The 23,284-nt window shown below is 42.2% G+C and overlaps 1 protein-coding gene across 5 annotated transcripts in view; it reads right to left on the reverse strand.

Annotated features, from left to right (window-relative positions):
- ZSWIM8 (zinc finger SWIM-type containing 8) overlaps positions 1 to 19,676 on the reverse strand; it is a 58,386-nt gene extending 38,710 nt beyond the window's left edge. For 3 of the 5 annotated variants that reach the window (XM_081191522.1, XM_081191521.1, XM_081191520.1), the window contains exons 1-5: positions 18,368 to 19,675; positions 4,769 to 4,922; positions 4,095 to 4,189; positions 2,576 to 2,748; positions 962 to 1,069 (exon numbers count right to left, since the gene is read on the reverse strand). In XM_081191522.1, coding sequence (XP_081047648.1) covers positions 962 to 1,069; positions 2,576 to 2,748; positions 4,095 to 4,189; positions 4,769 to 4,922; positions 18,368 to 18,545 — 708 coding nt within the window. In that variant the 5' untranslated portion in view covers positions 18,546 to 19,675. Of the gene's footprint in view, positions 1 to 961; positions 1,070 to 2,575; positions 2,749 to 4,094; positions 4,190 to 4,768; positions 4,923 to 18,367 lie in introns of all 5 variants that reach the window. The other 2 variants (XM_081191519.1, XM_081191518.1) reach the window with 1 other exon arrangement.
- Positions 19,677 to 23,284: the final 3,608 nt, after the last annotated feature.

Genomic DNA, 23,284 nt, shown 5'->3' on the forward strand with positions numbered 1-23,284 from the left:
ACTAGAAGTGTAAGAATCACTCCACTGAGCTAAGCTGCTTTTGAGAAGGTCCTTGTTCCTAAATGCTGATCATGAGAGCCTACTGCCTTAACATGGATTGCATCTTAGCTTTGCATATACTGTAAGCAAGGGGTGACACGGAAACAATATGGTGCAATTTGCTCCCTTCCACTAGGCAGATGACATTCAATGTGGGCCAGGCCTCATGAAACAAGGTAGGATGCCCCATCACAAGAGGGCCCAATTCATGTATTATTTTTATCTATTTAATTTATATCCTGCCCTTCCTCCCAAAGGAGCCCAGGGCTGCAAACATAATTGTGATAAAACAAAATATTCTAAAAACAATTTCGGTACAGATTCATGCAATTCTTCAAGCTTTTTAATGAGAGAGAAGTCAAGTCTTGGACTCAGCCTGCTTTGGCATTCATGCAGAGAATCCAGCAGATATTAGAACATGGATGATGAAAAGGGAAAAGCATGAGATATTTATTCTCCATGCTATTGCATAAAGCATAGCCTTATGGCTGTACTATTTACTTGCTGCTTTAATATGCTTCTGTTTTAAGTTGATAAACCACCAGGAATAGATGAAGGGAAGCATTAAAATGTTTTAAATATACAAGTACATAAATGGTATTTCAATTTATTCATGCCGTTACTTTTATTTAATAAAGTAGTTTGCTCTCGTGGCAATGCCCATTCTTGGAAAAGAAGACCAACTTCTTGAGGAAAGACGTTATCACAATACTATTTATGAACTAGGTACAAGGAAAGGAAAAGCAGTATTGTAGTGAAAATAGCTATCTATGAACCCAAATACCACAGGTCAACCTGTACAACAATATCTAAAAACATGTCTTGTTTTCAAGGCTACTAAACACACAATTTGGGAAGCAAGGACTAAATAGAAGTGAATCCATTTGTATGATTTGAGTACAACATGCTTTGGAGATCATACCTGCTGGGGAAGTTCACTGATGAGGTACTGTGCAAATTTCTGCAGCTGATCTCTCTGCAGTCGAGACAGGGATTCTGAGACAGGTGCTCGCAAGCACACTGCAGATGCCTAAGGTAGAAAAGGCAAAACACGGAGAGCCTTGCTTTTAAAGTCTTACTGCTAAACATCACCTCCCCACCCCAAGTTAAATAAAGCTGCAAATAGAAGACGTTTCAGAAACAATCTAGCAAGTTTATCAGAACAAAGTGCGGTATTTCAGAAGGATATCGCTTAGAATAAGAACAATACGTATTGCAGATTCTGTTCAAAATATACACATTTGCTTTATTAGGGAACTAGGCAACAATTAGAACTGCCAATGACCAAACAGTAACCTTTGTTTACTCCACCTTACATGGTTATATTCATTTCATTACAACTTATGGCCTATTGCTTTATCATACAGGCTCTCTAAACTACTCAGGAAAATTTAGTTCTGCATCAAAATACATTCATCATAAAGAGCCTATTTCATGCATACATTTCCTTCTGAATTTAACATCTCACTTCTCCCACCCTGTCTACAATAAGCAGCAGCAGCAATAACCAATTTCTGACATGGAGGGGACTCCAGACCTCTTCAAGGGGGGACAGAAAACTCACTGATTATTCTCAAGCTTCCACATCATTATGTTGACTACCAACAGAATATGCTTGGAGGCGGACATTGGCAGTGCTTTTGCAGGGGGTTCATATACAATATTACCTCTCAAATTAAACTAAGTAAAATTATGGTTTGTCTATCGTCTACTTCATAAACTATGGCTAAGCAAACCATACCTAATCATTGTTTCCTTTCAACCATCAACATTTAAATCCGCATTTGATTCTAAGCATGTCAACAACTCATCAGGGGGAGAGATTATGCTGAACTGTAGGACTAGATCCTCAATTTGTACAATGTACAGTATATTGACCACATGTTGATAAATGTGCTTAAATATTTTTTCTTTCCAATGGGGGGGTGGGGAATTGCTTCACTGAAAGAATCGGAATACATTTCATTCATTTATATTTGCAGAGTGCAAAACATACTGCTGGTATTGTACAAAAGCAGAATTGATTTGGTGGTGGTGTTTTTAAGTACATCCATTTGATTTTTGCTTACAAAATTTTGACACATAGACTCAATTTTCCATTGCAGCAATTGCATCCATTGCATTCCATTGTAGGGTTGCATCCAATGCTGTGTGAACTACCTTAACCACCTTCCTTACTATTGTCTATTGTAGATCATTGGACACATCAAAGTCTATTTCCATGTTCTGGTAATCAATTTTGAAGCATCCAGCCATTTAGGCAAACATGTAGCACTGATCCTTTCAGCTTGTACAGCCAGTTGTTTCTTACAATATATATGTTAAACACTACTTAGTACAGATTAGTGAATATGGGCTAATGTCCTCCCTTCAAGTATGTTCCAGTCAAAGCAGCTCCACAGATGTTAGTATAAAGGACTGAAAAGAAAGGGGGGAACTTGCAGTTACTGAACACTTTAATTTTATGGCTATCAATAAATATTCCCTGTACTTGGTTATCTATGCAACAGAACAATAGTCATAATTCAAGGCCTACATTGTGTATCCGGAAAAGGCAGAGGGCTACAACATGGGCACACCATTTGGCCCCAGCTCCACAAGTGCAGCTGCATGAGGTGATCCTGCATCTGTCAAACATCACTGCCACATTGTATGCTCCTTTTGGTGGTACCATCTGGGGAGGTACCACTGTGGCACTCAGATGGAAACCTGTTGGGAGAACAGGCCAAAGGTTATTGTCTGACACCGAAGCATGGTGATATAGCATTCAGCATAAAAAAAATATTACATACAGTGGTGCCCCGCAAGACGAATGCCTCGCAAGACGGAAAACCCGCTAGACGAAAGGGTTTTCCGTTTTTGAGCTGCTTCGCAAGATGAATTTCCCTATGGGCTTGCTTCGCAAGACGAAAACGTCTTGCGAGTGTTCCGATTTTTTTTCGCTCCCCCCCCCCTTTTTCTAAGCCGCTAAGCCGCTAATAGCCTTTTAGCTGCTAAGCCGCTAAGCCTTTAATAGCCGCTAATCCGCTAAACCGCTAATAGCGCTAAGCCGCTAATAGGGTTGCTTCGCAAGACGAAAAAACCGCTAGATGAAGAGACTTGCGGAACGGATTATTTTCGTCTTGCGAGGCACCACTGTACAAAACTAACAGACCAATTATTTTAACTACACCTTTCCTTCTTCTTGCTCCAATCAAAATCTGGAATGTCTTATTTTGGCAACCATAATTTATTTCAAAGATCAATCGTCACTTCAATTTAATGAGAATAAGCTTTCAACACAGGAATGTTCAGTAGCAAAGATTTGTGCCTGGACTACAAAAACCCCCATTAAACAGAGTTTAGATTCATTTCCTTTCTATTAACAACCATTAAATTGCACTTTAAAATTGTAAACACATTCATTCTCTCAATAGACCTGCTGCATTAACTGAGGCTAAGGCTTCCTAATAAACTCAGAGTCAACATGTGAACCTTTTGTCTTGCAGTGGATTATGCTGTCCAACCCATACCTAAAATTCCCAAGAAAAAAACATTAAGCCTCTTATTGCATGTCTTATAACTGTGGCATAAAGTTAATCATGATGGTGGGGGAAAGTATAACATAACTAATGGAACACAACCAGATGTTGCTTGTGAGCACATATCATAAATGTTCCAGTCATGCTGCTCTCTGTTTTTTGGGATTACTACAAAGCAAGCAAAAAAGTTCATAAATTCTAGAACTAATTTAGTAGTCCTAGCAAAAATCACCAGCTGAAACCTGCAGTGTTTCCAGGACTCCATCAAACTGAAACTGGGTCTGCTGAGCCACTTTTTTATATCTTTGTGGATCAGATCTGAATAAAGGAATCTTTATCTGGGTCCATCCCCCCCCAATCAGGCCTTCTGGATGAGAGCCCAATGGTACAGGCTGAGGCAGTGCATGCTGAGGCAGGACCTAACCATGTCATTCCAACTCAGAAACCTTTCTCTCCCAAACCTTCAAGGTAGGGTTTGTATCTGGGATAAGATTTCAGTTCTTCTCAGTACCAACATAAGGTAGATGTAAATACCTATCTGCAGTGGATCTTTAACAGCCCTCATTCGGAAGAGTTGCTCGCCTCTCTGGAACTCATCTGCACTGCCATTTGCCAAGCAGGAGTACAGCCTAGGAAAAACAAATCATTTTGTTGTTAAAATGTACCTCAGATGAGACAAAGAGCACTGCATTCTGGATCACTGGTCTTCATATTATAGGGAAGGACCCAGGACCATTTCCATTATGCAGCTGGGAACAATCTAATGGGCAGGATCCAACAAAGTAGTGCAAAGATTTCTGTTTGCTCAGTGGAAGTTCTCCTCCCTCTCCTCTCCCTGCGTGCACTGCATGCCCTCCCCAAATCTGCGCCAGATGAAACCCCCAGGACAGATTTTGGGGACATGTAGAAAAAGGAGAGGGAAGCCAGAAGTCCTTTCACTAACAAAACTACTTTTCTGGATGCAACACAATATCATTTTTTTATTAGCATACAATCTGATGAAGTGATCGTGAAAACAAATGCTTACTCCCTCTTTGTAACATTTTTAATTGATTCTAATCAACAGATATTACTCTCATACGTTTTTAGATTTTCCCCTAATGGGCCAATATGGCTACTTGATATTCCCTATTTCACTGATGGTGCGTCGAAGATAAAGTTAACTTTAAACAGAAAAGAAACACGAAGAGAATTCTGAATGGCATTACCTGATGTCCTCTTCATTTTCTGGGAAGCTCCAAAAGGCAATACGAAGCTGCAGTTGTTCGGGCACAGGTGGGTAGACTTTCTCAACCACTTCAAATGGAATGTGAAATGCCACCTGTTTTGCTGACAACTCCACCAGCGGGATCACCAGCCCATCTAATACAACAAAGAATATCAGGTGAGGTTAGTTGAAACATGCAAAAATGATCTCATCACAAGTTTTGTTAGGCACAAAGCAAAAATTTCCCGTTTAAAATATGCATATTTAGATGGCCTATCTAGCTTCAGTATGGCAAGATACTGCCCCACAGGGCTGACAACTAGATGGCACTGAAGGCCACCACCTCCTTTGTCTTTAAAAACAAAATCACAGAAAAGTTAAACAAGTAAAGTTTCTTACAGCACCACAACTAGGGAAGGACATTGGCCTCACTTCACTCACCCATTCCAGAACTAGGCACCCATCTTTTGTCAGGAGTCAATGCAAAAATAGCATTCTCCCTCAAAGAACACAAGGTATTGAAAACTATTCAAAACAAGAGACAAACAGAGACAAATAAACTGGCAAAGACACAACAAGCAGAAACGCTGAAGGCGAGGACACCACTGTGTTCCAATAAGGGTCCAGAGTTCAAACCTGCACTTCACTGAACAATGAGATTGGGAGAGGGGTGTGTATGAGAAAGAGATAAGGGTTTAACTTGCTTTCTCTATCACTAGTCCATTCCTGCCTCTGCTCACTTGCAGCATGATCCAGAGGACAGTGTGCTAACTCAACTCTACCCTTCAATGCAGCAACTGCTAACATTCACAAGGCCATGTCCCTCCACCCAATTCCTGCATACAGAGTTGTTGATTAAGCTCTTTTCTTGCAAGTGTTGTGTATGAGCCACTGCCCTTCTAACTCTCTGGGAGCCTTTTCCATGTATTTATAAGAAATTATCTCTCTGGGAGGAGATAAGCATTCAGAAATGCTACTCCCTCCCACCCACCCCTGGATTTCTAGCACTTATTCAGCTAAACATTATACCAACTCAAAAGGAAAGTGGCAAGCCACACCAGATCACAGACAATCATTTGACATGCCAAGGAGCAATTGAGAGTTGAAATACTCTTCTTCATTAATCAGCTCTAAATGGCCTAAGGGGGATCACCAAAGTGACCCCACAGATGTGCATCAAGACCTTCCCTGGCACCCCAAGAGGATCCTGGGGCTTCCTCCCTCCTGACAAAAAAATCTAGTGGTGCCAACAGAAGGCTTCTGTGAAGTCCAATAGTGGCATGGGGGGGGGGGGAGAGGTAGGCATTAAGTCACAACTGGGGCAGGACCAGCCAACCATTCTCTTGCTGTGACCCCTCCCCCTCCAAGGTCTCTGCACCACAATCAGGCTTGGGGAAAGTCATCTGGCTATAATGTACGGTAATTCTTTCAAACATAACTGCAATGGAGGAGGAACACTTTCACTTTAAACCTTTCCTCCCCAGTCATGACCAGCCCCTACTGCTGCAATTAGACTTCCAAATACCTTACATTAGCTCCCATAAACGAGTTTTTAAAACCTGTTTTCAGTAGGGGCGATGATCTTCCTGGAGACTGCAGTTGGAGAGGGAGAATTCACCCCTTCCTCCCTATCTGCAGTCTTCAGAAAGATCAACCCAACCCACCCAAAAAATACCTGGTAGACGTTATTAAGCATTGTATCATTTGCAAGTTTTTTTAAAAATGTCTTCATTCCCTTTTCTAGTAAAAGACCTACAAGATCACCTCAATCCCAAATACTCAACTGATTGCTGTACTCTGCAGGAGAGGACATCCTGCAGATTGCATCCTATCAGGCAATCCATTCTGTACCATGTCAGAACTGGGACTTTTTAATGTTACAGGACCTGCCCTTTGGAATTCCCTCCACTGAGTATCAGACAGGCACCTTCACTATTGTATTCTCAGTGCCTGCTAAAGAATTTCACGTTATCGGATTCAACACCCCACCATGTAAACTTAAGCAAAAGTAGGTCACAATGACCCAGTTTTTAAACATAAAACAGCCATTAATATTTATTTTATTTATTACATTTCTATACCACCCTTCATTGGAGGATCACAGGGCTGTTTACAATTCATATAACAATTATAACTATGGCACAAGTATATCAGTGCAATAATTTTGAGTTGTGAATTACTAGTAACAGCAAGAGAGAGAGCAAGAGACCTTGCAACCGAACCACATATTATCTGAGACCTTAAATTCTAGTCTGAGACTGATGTATCATCATGCAATGAATGCCGTCTTTCCTTTCTTCGCCACATAACCTAAGTGTCAAATCTAGAAAACGAAAAATTCTGCTGTGAAGACGTCTGGATTTTGTGGCAAGGAATTTTGGGGTGATTTATTTGTTTTTCTTCGAAATGCCAATTTGAGGATTTTCCTAGCTAATCCCATGTCTAGTGGAACACAGGTGATGTCATATTCTATTCAGAACCCTGTAAATGTGTTGTTACAGCAGACAGTAGCTGAAAAATGAAGTTTCAAGCTGCTTGCTCACCTTCATATTCCAAAATGTATCTTCATCATAAAATAATCATACTTTGGAATCACAACACAGGTAGAATGTTATGCCATACTTTGTAGCTTTAGAGCCAGGGCTTTTTGGGCCGTGGCCCCAATCTGGTGGAATGATCTGTCACAAGAGACTAGTGCCCTCCGGGACTTGATATCTTTCTGCAGGTCCTGCAAGACGGATCTGTTCTGCCAGACCTTTGGCCAAGGCACAGTCCGACCCCCTCCTTCTGTAATCCTCATAGAACTCTAACCCGATGGTTGACATTAATTCGATTCTGAATTGATTCTAGAATGCATTTTAATTAATTGACTGTGCAATTTTATGTACATTCTGCTATTTTTACCTGTTGTTAGCCGTTCTGAGCCCGGCTTTGGCCGGGGAGGGCGGGATACAAATTAAATAAAAATTATTACTATTATTATTATTATTCAGATAGCATATACCGTCCTCTGAATAGAATTGTGATGGATTGGAGAAGGGGGAGCTTGCCTTACCGGTAAACACATTTTTTGTATAATGGCCCCCACCTCTCCCCCAAAGAATTAGGATAGGTTACTGCCAGGGAGAACGAAGCACCTCGTGCCACACACCCTAGTCTGTCTAAAGGTGTTTATGAGACCTATTTCTCAAGATCCACCCCCCCATTCCAGTTCTAGGAAAAAAACTAAGAGGGAAGCTTTGGATTTACTTTCCAAAAGCTAAAATTCCCGCGAAACATTGTGAAATCTCTTCAGAACAAACAACAACAACAACACCTAAAGCTTAGCTGTACTATCTTAGTACCTGCATGAAAGGTTTTAAGAAGAAATTCCAGAAAATTGCCTTTTTAAGCAATGAATGCAAATGTTAACATATAACAAATTTTATTAGCGTATAACAGGAAAGGAAAAGAGAAGACAACAACCACACACCCAGAATTGCAAATAAAACCAAATCAAGTCAATCTAACCTAGCTAGTTATTTGTTGCTTGCTTGAACAGGCTTGGGTTTGACAGCCTGCACATTTTCTGTCTTCCTGGGAAATCTTATCAGGAATCCAAAAGCAGAAGGAAAAGCCTTACGTATTTAAAGGAGTCTGAGACCAGTAAAAACTGGCCTCCATTCCTAAGATGGGTTGTCATTTGGCCCAATCATGTATTAGAAACTCCATTTCTAGTATCACCAGTCTCGCTAGCCAATCAAAAAATGGAGGCGACTTCCACCCTCCTAACGACTCTGCTTGAAGTACAAAAGGCTTGTTAGGAACTTAAGAGCCTCCTGGATCAGGAAAATGCTGAAACTAGTCCAGCGTCATGTTCTCACAGTGGCCAACCATGTGCCTATGGGCAAGATTCAAGGAGGTCCTGAGAACAAAAGCTCTCTCTCCCCTCCTGATGTTTCTAGCAACTTGTATTATAGATTAAGAGCTGCCATTAAGTCTGGCCACCTGTTTAAGGGGAGAGGCCTGATTGCTTACCAACTGCTACAGGTGCAATCGAAGTCTCAGCTGAATTAGTAACTTTCGCGCAATATAACTACTGAAAAAACATTTTGCCGAGTCACAAGGAAGGTTCTAACTGGAAGCTATCTAATTAGATAACATTAATTGGTATCAATGAATGGATGACACAATTGTGGATTGCCAGAGTTCCAAAGTTGAAATTAATGTTCTTAGTTTCCTATCCCAATAAAGTGTGAGAGAATACATATATAATGATTTGTAAATAGGAGGTAAAATAAATCAAATATATATATTGTAATAACATCTCAGACTGAAACTATTTAGTTTTGTTTACTAAATACAAAATGCACATGATAACTATGCTCTATTTAAGGCACTGAACGTTTTTTAAGGAAGGTTTCCAACTCAAGGTTTTCTGAAAAACCAACATCACGGCATGCAACACTCACTATACTTTAAAAATAATGCTCATATTAGTGGAACTATCATTAGAGATTGATATAATAAAATCAAACTTTCAGACTTTTATAGGAACTGCTTTGCTGCTTCTAGAACTTTTTATTTAACGTGGCATTTATTTAACTTTACTCTTCAGCAAAAGTACAAATTGCCCAAGCACATTTTTATACCCAGGAACAGTCCTTTTTCAACAGGTGAGCAAATATGCCAATGAAATCATTCTATCCATTGATTCTAGTTAGTAAGTCATAATAAGGCATTTCAGAGAAGTACACATAGTAAGTTTAGCATGAGAAACTATACTCATTCAGGGTTTCAGTGCATCTTTCAAAATGGTGCAATGATGTAACATGGGCTGGGATACAGCAGCAGTATCACAGATTGGAAGGACATTGCTACAATCTCATGGACATAAAATAGATCCATTTCCTTTTATTTATTTAGCAAATTTTTACACCACTTAAAAAAACAAAGTGGTTTACATAAAATGGTATAAACTATCACAATAATAAAAATACACTTTAAAATAATAGCCATAATAAAAATTATCTATCTACAGGCACATAATAAAAACTGCATGTTTGGATAGCTTGTCTAATAAAATGGGGTAGGGGGTGGAGACATCCAACAGATGTGCTGGGACTGCACCCAAAAAAAACTAATTGCAATTTTTGCTTGGGGAGAACACAAGAAGATACAGTTTCTGTATCTTGCATCTACTGTTTTCAATCTCAAGTTACCTACCTGTCAATAAACTCTCACCGCTCCACCAAATAAGCTCCTAGGCCATATCACAGGGTGGGAAATCCTTCCCATCCAGAAAACTACCCTGAAAACTGGTGAAGTACAATTCCTAACCTCTTCTCTTGTCCATTGGCTGGAATTCTGGCAGAATGCACTAAATGGTTTATGAGCACATGCTGTATTTTCTCTGCCTATAACTACTTGGTCCATTCGACCTCTGTTCAGCCATTTATAATAGTTTTTCCAAGATTTAGGCAGAAGATACTAAAGTGGTGTGTCAGCAAAGAGGCCAAAGCCTGCCTTTATAAATTACTTGGTGTATTCTGCCTGAGGAGAGAGAAATCAGCATGGATGAGTTTCAGATAACAGAAAACAGCCTCACCTGCTACCAAAATAGTATCCCAACCTGAGATTTCAGGAACGACCTCCCCAGCTGCAGCTAATGATTCATTCGACCCTTTGTGCTAGTTATTGCCATTGCGGCCTGCCTTCTAGGTGAAGAGGTTACAATCTCTAAGACAAATCAGGGTCTTCACATATTTGAACCCAGAAGGGCTAAAATATAAACTGCTTCACTAGCATGTTAGTTAGCATGCAAATATATTTGCATTTAATATTAAATACATTTGTATGCCACCCCTAACAAAGCTGTTAGTTATTCCAGGTCTCATACAAATAAACATGATGTAGTGTATGGGTGGATTTCCACCCATTTCAAAGCATGTTTAATCCTCATTGTTCTCCACTGTTTTTATTTTTGCCACAACATTACCACCTCCTCTGTGAAAGGTTCACTTGTAGCATGGGTGAATAATCCTTTTGGGCAGATGGGCCAGTTCTTAATTTTTATCTCCCTCCAAGCCATGGGGCAATTTTGACCGTGGGTGGAGGCACCAACTTGACAATCATCTGATGTCATGGCCACTTCAGATGACCATCCCCTTACCCCTGCTTTATAACCTAACTTGCAGCACTGAACCCAAAGTGTGGCAACTGACTCTTTGTTTTGTTGTTGTCGTCATCTGTTTTGTTGAACCATCTTATCATGCAATTTATAATACAACCTGGTAACTGTGATTGTCATATTTTCTCTCTGTTAAAGGTCATAAAGACTCTGCACTTTTAACAACTGCAAGGTTACAGTTTCAACAGGTGGAGCTTTTCATCACTGCACCTGTGTTCCAGGAAAGATCCTCCTTTTACAATTTTGTCATGCAGCTGTTAAAGGCACACTTTCCCATCCGCATAAGACTTACTTCTTAAAAACAGATAGAAATAGACTTCCATTACTGTTCTCTATTCAGAACTTAAAAACAGGTAGAAATAGCCTTCCATTACTGTTCTCTATTCAGAACTTTTTAAAAAAGACTTCTGTTTTTATCAGTACCTGGAGACTACAATTAAGTGAAATTGGAGTTGTAATTAGAATTTGAAGGCTACAATTCTAAAAATGTTTACCAGGTAACTTGAAATCAGTATTTGGGAAGGGTGAGTTAAACCACAGAGCCTAGGACTTGCTGATCAGAAGGTCGGCGGTTCGAATCCCCGTGACGGGGTGAGCTCCCATTGCTCGGTCCCTGCTCCTGCCAACCTAGCAGTTCGAAAGCACGAAATGCAAGTAGATAAATAGGTACCGCTCCAGCGGGAAGGTAAATGGCGTTTCCATGTGCTGCTCTGGTTCGCCAGAAGCGGCTTACTCATGCTGGCCACATGACCCGGAAGCTGTACGCCGGTTCCCTCGGCCAATAAAGCGAGATGAGTGCCGCAACCCCAGAGTCGGTCACGACTGGACCTAATGGTCAGGGGTCCCTTTACCTTTAATGTATGAACAGAGCTTGCCATCCAAGTGTCAACCTTTCACCCTTAATTTATTTTCCAGTGGGACCACTGCTCCCTAGTACATGCCACTTTCTTACCCTCAAAGCCAGGCATAGGCAAACTCGGCCCTCCAGATGTTTTGGGACTACAACTCCCATCATTCCTAACTAACAGGGACCAGTGATCAAGGACGATGGGAACTGTAGTCTCAAAACATCTTGAGGGGCAAGTTTGCCTATGCCTGCTCAAAGCCTCTCATACGTCAAAGCAGCCCCTGATCCCACTCACAGCCAATCACTGGCATCTAAATCACTTTCTCCACTGCCACATGCTGCTGCCACCATCCATTCCATATTCTTCATATCTGACAGTAAGTATGAGCAAAATGCAAGTTTTGTGGTCTGCACTGCTCCATTTCAATGTTCCCCCTACACACCATGATACCTGCACAGCTTATATAAATACGCATGAAACAACCAGTATTAGCCACAGTTTGGTCATCACCACAATAATGACAGATGATTCGACAGTGTGGGTAGAATATGTTCACACGTTTTGGCTAGATTTCATAGTCCACCACTAGTTGTGGACTTGGGGAGAAAAGTAGACAGCTGTGCAAGATTATGGAAAGGCTTGGATTCTTGCTGCTTCCAAGTGTTTGCATATTCTGATAATATGACCCTTCCCCAAAGCCCTCTGCACAGGCCAGAGGACTTCATCTGTCCCACTTGGCACAAAGCAAGAGACCACTCTCTCTTCGGAGTTCTCTGCAATGCACAACTCAAGAGGAAGGAAAAGGGTGTCATGATCTCCTGAAACAGGCTGTAATCAGGATAAATTCACAAGTGTCAATAACAATCTGACAGTCACATTTGTGAAAATCTGCACATTGCAAACCCTGAATGGCTTGATAAGGTCGCCAGCCTTATAACTGATAGTCTTATTTTAAGATCACATATCATGCTTGCAGTTGCAACAGGTTCCCGGAAATTCAATTTTTCCAAACAAGAGACAAGGAGAAATTGTTTGCATTTTCATTTGACATATTTAAAGTCCAGAGCTTATCTTTGCTGTGCTCATTTTTAAAACCATTTCAGTTCTTTCTTCAAGCAAAACTCTAAGCAAAGATCTGCCTGCCCCAAATTCATAGCAAGTCCCAATTTCACCCACCAGAAAGAGTCAGTTAACTCACTCTAGTATTTTACAAGTGGTTTATTAGCTAATTAACCAGATTCAATAACAAAGTACAGTACATGTTTTGGAGATATTTTACAAGTATTTCTTGATATAAGAACAAGGCTGTCATATAAGCAGAAAGCTGTAACACTGCCCTTCAAGAAATGAGAGAGGGAGTAAGAATTCATGCCTGCAGATTCCATTGATACAAAGCACAATCATTCCTCTGTCAAATGTCTTTCAGATCTGCTAGTTGTGCAGTGAGTGCCACTCTATATGCTTAAACCTCTCAACATTGTAGTCTTCATGGATTCATTCTACCTAAATTCATTTTAAAACATTTACACTGTTACTTCCTAGGAGAAAGTTGAACTGTTTACATAAATACCAAGGTTCCTACCTTTCTAAATTCCAAACCTTGGTAGTATTAAGATTATTAACACTTTTGTTGGTTCTGTAATGGAACAAAAGCAAACACATGTAGGATTTAGGATGATAAGTTTAAGATCACATACCTGCTAACCATCCACACAGCCAGGTCTGAATAATCTTAATTGGAATTGTAAGACTGATGCTGCCTGAAACAGCACCTGGTACAGGTAACACATCAAAACTACTGGGTTGTATTCAAACTGCACTAGTGGTCCGATCACACAACAGGAATTCTGTTTCTTCTCCTTCCAACCATTCATCCCCAAAATTTGCTTCAGAAGACCCACCACCCCTTCGAAGCTAATTTTAAAGATGTGGTGTAGCTGAAGAAGACAAAGAGAGAAAGCTCATTTTCATGAGCAGAAAGGCAGTAGTGGGTATGCCCCAGTCCCTTAAAAACCCTTAGACACTGTTATTCTCATTCTGAAGATAATGAATCAAAACTTTGATCTGGGCTTTGCTAAGGGCTAGCCAGACAAAATTTGTCTGGCTGAGATTTCAACTCAAGTCTCATTACCTGCCCAGCTTACAATACTGAATAGTATCAAAGAGCAAACAAGTATGAATGGGCTGGGGATTCAATTAGATGAACGTTACCTCCAAATCCCCCAAATTATATACATTTTCATGAAATCTTTATTTCAAGTTTTAACACTTATGTTATGCAGGAAGTATGAAGGGGATGTGTAAGTAAAGTACATGCTCAAGTGTTAGTAAATAGACAAGGCAGACTAAAACAAAGTTACATGTAATTAAATTAGAAAAATCTTTATATAGAACCTCTCCATTTAGCCAAAAAGCCAAACACATAGTTAAGCCCAGAATAACCAGGAAGCATAACTTCCTTTTTCATTGTGCTGTGGACTAAATCTTCAGTGCTGTGGCCAATCTTTCTTTGCAAAGGAAATTGTGTCCTAGATCACTGACAACAGTATTCCATACTGATGCAATAAAGACAAAGAAGAAAACTGACATTGTGAATTCAGTTTTTCCATTTAAAGTAAACAGGCAGACTTGCCTCTGTAATGAGTTCAGCACCGAACAGTTTCAGTACATTCAGAACAGCTTTTTCATGTAATCCATCGGATACCAAATTCTTTGATCCTGAAAGTAGATTCTGTTACCATATTATGTGTTGCCACATTGCGCTTTTTCACAATCTAATATCACCATTAGCATAAACTACCTTCTTCAAAATAACAAAATTAATTCTATGCAGTTTATGAAGTAATACTTTTTACACTGAAGTATTTGGGCAATAAGACCTGATACTGGATAAGAATATTTCTTTAATTAACTTCAAGATATCCTACTGACCTACTGTTTGTTGAAACTTCTACATTTTGCTACTCTGCACCATAAGGCACAAACATTTCTAGCAGGTGGCAACTAGTGTCCATTCAAGTATTATAGCTCATTTCCATCTCACTTCATTCCTCATCCTTGTTTGTAACACTATAAAATGCAGTGCTAAAAATCAAAGGAAGTTAAATGTAAGTATGGACAAGTGACAGAATTCATTAAGATGAATTAAGCTTCACCGAAAAAACTACAGAAGTCATTTCTGAATACAGTGGTACCTCGGATTACATACGCTTCAGGTTACAGACTCCGCAAACCCAGAAATAGTGCTTCAGGTTAAGAACTTTGCTTCAGGATAAGAATAGAAATTGTGCTCCGGCGGCGCAGCAGCAGCAGCAGGCCCCATTAGCTAAAGTGGTGCTTCAGGGTAAGAACAGTTTCAGGTTAAGTACGGACCTCCGGAACGAATTAAGTACTTAACCCGAGGTACCACTGTACTATAAGGGCTAAAGCATGTACCAATAACTACCTCTCCAAGACTTCAGAGTCAATGGTGAATTACAGGATTCTGGGAGGACCTTTTGTTTCTCCACTGGCATAACTGAAAAAAAGAACCCTAATAAGCCTATCTCATTTCTAAGGGATCACTTCACACTAGTGAACCAAACGTGCAAATCTCCTAATTAATAGTAGACTGGGCAAAAAAAGTACAGCCATTCAGGAGCTCCTTGCAAAATGAAGCTGAGGGGTTGGGGAGGTTTTTAAGCTCAAGGGTCATATTCCCCTGTAAGCAACTTTCTGGAGGCCACATGGTGGTGGTGGGCAAGGTCAGAGGCAAAATATGTGTGGGACCAGAGTTAAAAGAGGACAAACAAATAGATTCTGAGATTGGTGCAATAGGCTACACACAGGCATGCAAAATACAGGTTTCTACACAAACATAAGTCTGTTTTCACCCTCCATCAAGCAACATACAAGGATTATTACAGTTCAAGGACCCATGCCAATAAGGCGAAAGTACTTGAGGAGGATGTAGTCAGGCCTAGCGAGCAGTGAGACTTGGGTAGAAGTAACACGGCCTGGGAGAATCTCGAGGCCCAGATGGAGAAGACTGGAGGGCCACATTTGACCCCTGGGTCTGAGGTTCTCCACCACTGATGTAGCTATACCAAACATGTGTTTTAGAACATGTACCCAAGCTACTGCCATTATACTTTTATAGTTTAAAAAACCACAAGTGTACACTAGTATATTAGACTTGTACCAAGGAGAACTGGGTTCAAACCACCATGCAGCCACGTAGCTCACTGGTGACCTTGGGTCAGATGCTAAAGCTAACCCAGCCTAACCTATCCCAAGGAGCTGTTATGAAGACAGAAATGAATAGTCCCATTTATACCCATGTACTCCTTAGTTTAAAAAACAAAGTTTATTAGCAAATGCATTTCATTAACAATTTCCTGCTCCTCACTTCTCCAATCCCCATGGCTTTCAATGCTTTCTTTCTAGCTAGGAGGTGGAAATTTAACAATTTTACCTCGAACAATTCAATTTTCCACCAAATCCATGGAGGTTGTCACTTGAAGTGGAAAGAAAGGCCACGGCACCAGGCAAAATACCATTATTTCCAAAGAAGGGACAAACTCAAACATTTTCTAAAAGCAGCACAAGTTACCTTCTGGTCTGTGATCACAAACTCTGAGTGACAACAGGTTAATCACTTATCTCATCCTGAGCAATGATCAGAGTTAATATATTAATGCACTATATGCACTACATTCTATAACTACTAGATATAGTACAAAGTTTTGCTGTATAGTATTGTCCACAACCTGCAACAAAGCTCTCCATCAAAATAATCTCAACTATCAAGTAAGCCTTGAGTAGTTTCATACTGGCAACCCCTGTGCAAAGAAAACATACTATTTTAACATTTTGATCTGGCAATCCTAACCATATTCCTGAACTTCCCCAAGTTACAAAGAATGTTTTCACAACTGGGTAACAGTGCTAGCTATAGATGCTAACAAGTGCTGGGGGGAGGGACACAGTTTGATATGACCTACTAAAAACTTCTTTGTTTCAGCAAGCCTAGCCAGACGTGTAATTTTATTATGAATACATTTTTTAGTTCCACTGATTTTACCTGTATTTTTCATAAATATTTTACAGTATTTTGTATTAAACTACTTACAGATATTTCTGTTTATTTTGTTTATCTGAAATATTTTTATTTTATTTTTATTTAACACATTACATATTACCCTTCATCCAACAGATTCCAAGGTGGTGAACAAGTATAATTAATGAATAATTTTAATGATTAATAAGACCTTATAATTTACAATAAAACTGGTAACATTAACTCTAATATGAGGAAGCAGCTAAAAACATACACCAAGCCTAGGCATTACACAAATTAAAATACCTGAGGAAATTTAACCTGGCACACACTTCAGGGAGCATACTACTTGTAAAATCAAGCTCAGTTCTGAGCAGATCCTTCACCACATGCAACCAAGAATAAAGATCAACTTTATAATACGGACTGGGCTTGTAAATATTTCTTTACACACCATCAATTTCTCCTCACTGGTTTAAATGGCAACACAACACATTTCATATATGCATATGAAGTGCCTGTATGTCAAAATATGTTGTATGACAGGAGTTGGATTGCGACTGTCTGCCACAAAATGCATAGTATGTGTATTTGGTAGGGTATAATTTGTGTAGCAGCCTCAGATATCTGCTTTTAAAAAACTGAGTTACAATGCTTAAATCTGAGAGACCCAAAGACCAAAGTTGGATGATAGCAACAAGCTATATGGAACTATTTGGTTCAGAAAATTATTCTACCATGAGTTGACACGACAGCAAAAGAGCACTTCTCTGAATGTAAAGTGTTGTTCAAATGTACCATCCATGAACAAACAGTTGGCTTCCCCTTTGGACAGACTTTACCTTCATAGAATCACGGAATCATTATTACTTTCATTGCATGACAATATTGCAAATTATAGCTCGATTTCAAGAACAGTTTATTATATCCCTGATTTGCATTCCTTGCATTTTGCCCTTACTCTGAGTAAAAGTACCATCAATGGTGAACTGTGGGGCCCAGTATGCAAAAACTAACATTCAAACAGGTTGGGAACCACCAACTTAACCTTTGACTGAGGAAGAACAACTATCACAGAGCAAGGCATAATCTCCTTAGCAAAAGATTAAGTATATTAACTAGGTCAGTCTTGCTGCACTGTAACATGCCTATACATTCTTAGTAATCATTGCAATGCATTTCATTCAGGCAATAATATCCTAATTAGACTGTGAAAAAAACTAGTCCACACCATAGAAGCTGCAGGCAGTACTGACAGCCCTTATCAATGGCAGATTTTGGGTAGAAAAGAAAAATTTTAAGCAGCTCTAATTAGTGTGCATATGAGTGCAGCTAAAGTTCATGACTAATAAGCAACACTGGATCATGCCCCTTACTTAATGCAAGTCTGAGTCTGCAGCTGATCCAAGTTAAAACATTTTTGTTTTTCTATTTCAACACACACCTGTTTCTAATTGCCAACACACCTTGACTGGTTGCCTGCCTACAGGCACCTCATCGATCCTCAGTGTTTTTACCAACCCCTTTCTATACCCAGCCACTCACCTTTCATTTTGACAGTGGGGGAATTGGGTCCGGCAGATTGCTTCCGCCATCCTCTCCAATTCTGGCATAAGCTCTCGGCCTCAGAGATGAAGGAACAAAGGGAGTCTTCTTCAAAGCGGTCAGAATCTTCGAACGAAAACCTTTCCCCGTCCTCCCACTCTGCAAACATGAGTTCCATCACATCCAAAAAAACAGGGAAAGGGAAAAAGCAGGCCTTCTCTCTCAGAGAGGTGCAGCGACAGGACTCCAGGACAACCTGTATTAGTACTTCAAGTTCAATTTGCTCATTTGTCTCCGGAGGCTAGGTGGGTGGGGGAAGGAGCAACACCAGCAAAAAAAAACCCCAAGCAACTACAGCGACAGAAGAAACTAAATTTTTGACCGTATACACTCAACTTTTAAAAAACAAAACCCAAAAAAACACCCACAGCTGCAACGTCTTCACAACTCCGCTTCCTCAAAAGAAAGAACCGGGAAAGTGCACCCGCAAACCGCTCCTTGGCTTGGCTGGCATGTGGACACCTGTATTTATCAAAAACGCGGGAGAGGCTGAAATAAGCGAGGTTTTCAACCCCCAAAAAAAAAGCTGGGAAAAGGGGAGGGATATAAAAAATAAAAACCCCACCCAGAGGAAACTACATGCAAACAGGGGGCTCACCGAGGCCCGTCTATAAGCCACCAGCGTTTGGCAAGAGAACTTGGGGTGTCAGGCGAGTGCACATGTGCAAAACCATGCACCCCGAAGTTTTGACACCCCCCCCAAAAAAAAACCCGCAAACGAGACGAGGCCCCTCGCAGGACGCCTCTCAGCTGGAGCGGCGGGGAGGGGAGAGAGGTGGGGGCAGGAAGGCTGTTGCTCCGCCAGAGAGTGTGACAGAAAGGGGTCGACTAAGGAGAGGGGCAACTGTGGGGTTGAGAGACAGGAGATATGTGGGGCGGGGGGGGCGGGGAGGCCCGGCAAAGAGGGAGGCTGCGGCGCCCCCCACCGCGGGCTTGAGGGGGAAACGGACGGAGCTGCCTCAGGCGGCGGCGAGGGAAACAGCTGAAGCGGCCCTCGGACGGGTTCGGAGGGGGGGGGTTGTCTCGTCCGTCGTCCGGGCCCAGCGAATGGAATCCCTCTCACGGGGGCGCCATGGCGGCGGCGGGCCCCTCCTGGAGCGGGGCGAAGGCGACGGCGGAGCGAAGGAAGAAGGGGCGGCTCCGCGAAGCGAAGTAAGGGGTAGGTAGGTTAACCCGGGCCTTGGCCTGGCGCGCCGACGCCTCCCTCTCAGCCGTCTGCTGGGCGAGCGCTAAAATGGCCCCCCTTGCTCGCACGCGCGCGCACGCGAGGCCACCCCCCCTCCCCGCACGGCCACGGGCGAGCGCGCGCGCCGCCCTCCCTCACAGCCACCACAGCGAAGCGGCCCTTTAGGCTCCTCCTCCTCCTCCTCACTCCCTCCCGCCTCCTTATCGCCCAGCTGAACTTCGCTTCCGGTCGCGCCGCTTCCGGCTTCCTTCGCGACCGCCCGCAGAGATAGGGAGGAGGAAAAGACGATACCACGAACCCGCCATAGAGATGCGAATAGTAGAGACGCCCGCGAGTGTCGCCTTGTAAAAACGGAAGCTTCCGGGCTCCTTTAGGTATCCGCGCAGGGTTACCTGGGGTCACGGCTGCGGAACACGCGTTGGGCGCGCGTTCGGAGCGCTGTGGTTTTGCGTAGGGTCATGGATGATCTGTATTGCTGCATTGCAGGGGGTTGTTGTTGTTGTTGTTGTTGTTATCATTATTATTTATCATTTGCTAGAAGCTACTCAGAGTGTCTGGGGCAACCCAGTCAGATAGGCAGCATATTATTATTAATAATAATAATAACTATTTCTATTATTCTATTTGTCTACTGCTCTTCATCCAAAGATCACAGGGCTGTCTGCAACATAAAATTACAAAACAAAATCACAGAATATGTAATAAAACAAAAACAAACCAGTAACCCCACCCCCCTCACGCAAACACACAAGGGGATGTTAATCATCCCAAAGCCTCGTTGAAGAGAGATGATTTTGCCTGGTGCCTAAAGATATGTAAGGAAGGGCCAGAGGGTTGGACTAGATGACCCCAGGGTGCCTTCCAACTTTGGATTCTACGATTCTGTCAGCTGTGGGAATTGCAGCTCTGTGTGTGAGGATCATAGAATTGTAGAGTTTGATGGGACCACAGGGGTCATCTAATCCAAACCCCCACCCCCCAAAATGCCCAAATCTTTTGCCCAAGAACGTGCTTTGAATGTGCTTCAGCTCTCATTGAACTCACTGAATGTGGGACTTGCTTCTGAGCAGGCATGCATGGATTGTACTGCCAGACCCTGCCAGGTGGTGGAAGTGAGGAGCAGCCTATAGAAAACACTGGAGAAATCCAGGACTTCAGTGTAGCCTGAGCCAGCCCACAGATGAGGCAGGAAGAAGCAGCTGCCTCAGATAGCAGAAACACAAGAGGAGGCGTCCTACCTGCCCTACCAGTGGCAGAGACCACTTTGCCACTGGTCTCCACCCACCCCTGCAGGCATAGGGATCCAGCCCCAAAGCTCTCCAGAATGTTCCCCCTCTGGCCAGGTTCCACTGGGTGCACTTGTGGAGTTTGCAACCCACCATGCCCAGCAGCAAGGCTTTGCAGTGGCTATTTGTTGAAGGGAAGCTCTTGCAGAGCTTCAAACTCCCCAGTTACATTGTGTGGGGTGGCAGCAGGATGTATTGCCTCAGGCGGAAAAATGTCTTGGGCCACCCTTGAGCACAGCTGGGACAAGGCAGCTGTCTGGGCTCCTCTTCCACAACAAAAGGTAGCAGCTAATACTAATTTGAAGCTTCTTTCATTTTTAGGTGAATATTTTTGGAAGGGAATTTTATTTTTAGTTTTGAATTATTTTTACACTTTCTGCCTGACTGCTGCTCCATGTGGCTAACAGGCAGCAAAGCAAAACAAACAGGTGGATCCTGTGTTTTCCCTCCAGGAGAAAGCAAAAACACTCTGAATACTGGGGTCCACACTGACTGCTTGAAAGTGTAATGTATCAGGCAAAGAAGAAGGAATTAAAGTACCAGACAAAGCCCTGCAATCTGTTTACTTGCTCATTAGGTGGCATGGGAAGTTAAGTAGTCCCTATCCCTTTAGGGGCTAGGAAAGGGACGTTGGTCGTGCTGTGGGTTAAACCACAGAGCCTAGGACTTGCCGAAGAGAAGGTTGGTGGTTTGAATCCCCGCAATGGGGTGAGCTCCTGTTGTTCGGTCCCTGCTCCTGCCATGCTAGTAGTTCGAAAGCATGTCGAAGTGCAAGTAGATAAATAGGTACTTCTCCGGTGGAAAGGTAAACGGCATTTCCGTGTGCTGCTCTGATTTGCCAGAAGCGGCTTAGTCATGCTGGCCACATGACCCAGAAGCTGTCTGCGGAAAAATGCTGGCTCCCTCGGCCAATAAAGCGAGATGAGCGCCGCAACCCCAGAGTCGGTCACGACTGGACCTAATGGTCAGGGGTCCCTTTACCTTTACCTATCCCTTTAGGTAAGGGTGTACTCTTATGACAGAACCTCCATCAATCTGTATCCTTTACCAAAATGGCCACTGCATCTTGGGGCTTTCCCAAATAAGGTTATGGGATGATCCAGAAGTCACTGGAAGCATCAGTAGTTTTGTCAGGTTTGTGGCAGCAAGTCCAGTGTAGAGTTGTACAAGGGAGATCATCAATGGTTTGACAATTATGTAAATATTGTTAAAGATCTGGGGGGATAACCTCCTAAAAATGAATAAATACAAGGATTTTTATTAATTGGGATATGGATTAAAACACAAACTGCAGAGCTTGCCAGACAGAGGATTCCTGAGCTGGTTTATGCAAACTAACCTGGCAGAGCTATGCCATCAAGGAAACAAGAAAGGGCCATTAACAATATAAGGGAACTCCTTCCCCCCTTGCCCCAGGTATGACCAGAGACTGGGGATTGGGGGGAGAGCAGAGGGTTTTCTGGGAAGGAGGAGGAGGAAGAAAAAAGCTGAGATCCATCTTTGGGGGAGGCTGGCTGCAGGCAGGCTGCACTGCTGCCTCCTGAAAAAACCATGCCGTAAGATCTGGACTCCCTCCATGCAGACTGAAGGTGTAAATAGGTGAACTAAGATGTCGTAGAAAGGCAATACAGTGGTACAGATGCTTCAGGTTACAGAAGCTTCGGGTTACAGACTCTGCTAACCCAAAAATAGTACCTCTGGTTAAGAACTTTACCTCAGGATGAGAACAGAAATCGCATGCCAGCGGCGCGGCGGCCCCATTAGCTAAATTGGTACCTCAGGTTAAGAACAGTTTCAGGTTAAGAACGGACCTCCGGAACAAATTAAGTTCTTAATCCAAGGTACCACTTTATTCAGCAGCCCATTGTGCTGTGATCTGAAGACAGCTCATGCAGTCACTAACACCACAACTACCGGTATATTGGTACAAAAGTCAGATACCTGCCCCTCTCTACCGAGCAGTAGCAAAAGTCGATGGGGTCCCAGGCCCCCACACAGGGTCTGTGTGCCTTTGGAGAATAGAAGAAGATGTAGTGGAGACTGTCATGGCTTTAAGAAATATGGTTTATTTTTCTTCAAACAATGTTGGATGCTTTCCTTACAGCCTTCTATTGGACCCAAACAGGATTCCCAAACAGAGTAGATAACAGAGATTCAGTAACTAGACCTTTAGTTCTTTGGTATTCAGAATTTTATCCCCCCCCCCCCCGTGTGAATAGATTGTCTGAAAAGCACATTCTAGGCTGTGAGGAAGAGATGATAGTAATTAACACTGGCAGCTGTAATTACACCTCATGCTAATAACACAGAACAGACAATTTGGTAATTACTGTGCCTTGTCTTTTATAGTGCTGCAGGAGGGATAGTGTGTTGACTTTAATTGAA

The sequence above is a fragment of the Podarcis bocagei genome (genome assembly GCF_964188305.1).
Source record: "Podarcis bocagei genome assembly, chromosome: 4".
Lineage (NCBI taxonomy): Eukaryota > Metazoa > Chordata > Lepidosauria > Squamata > Lacertidae > Podarcis > Podarcis bocagei.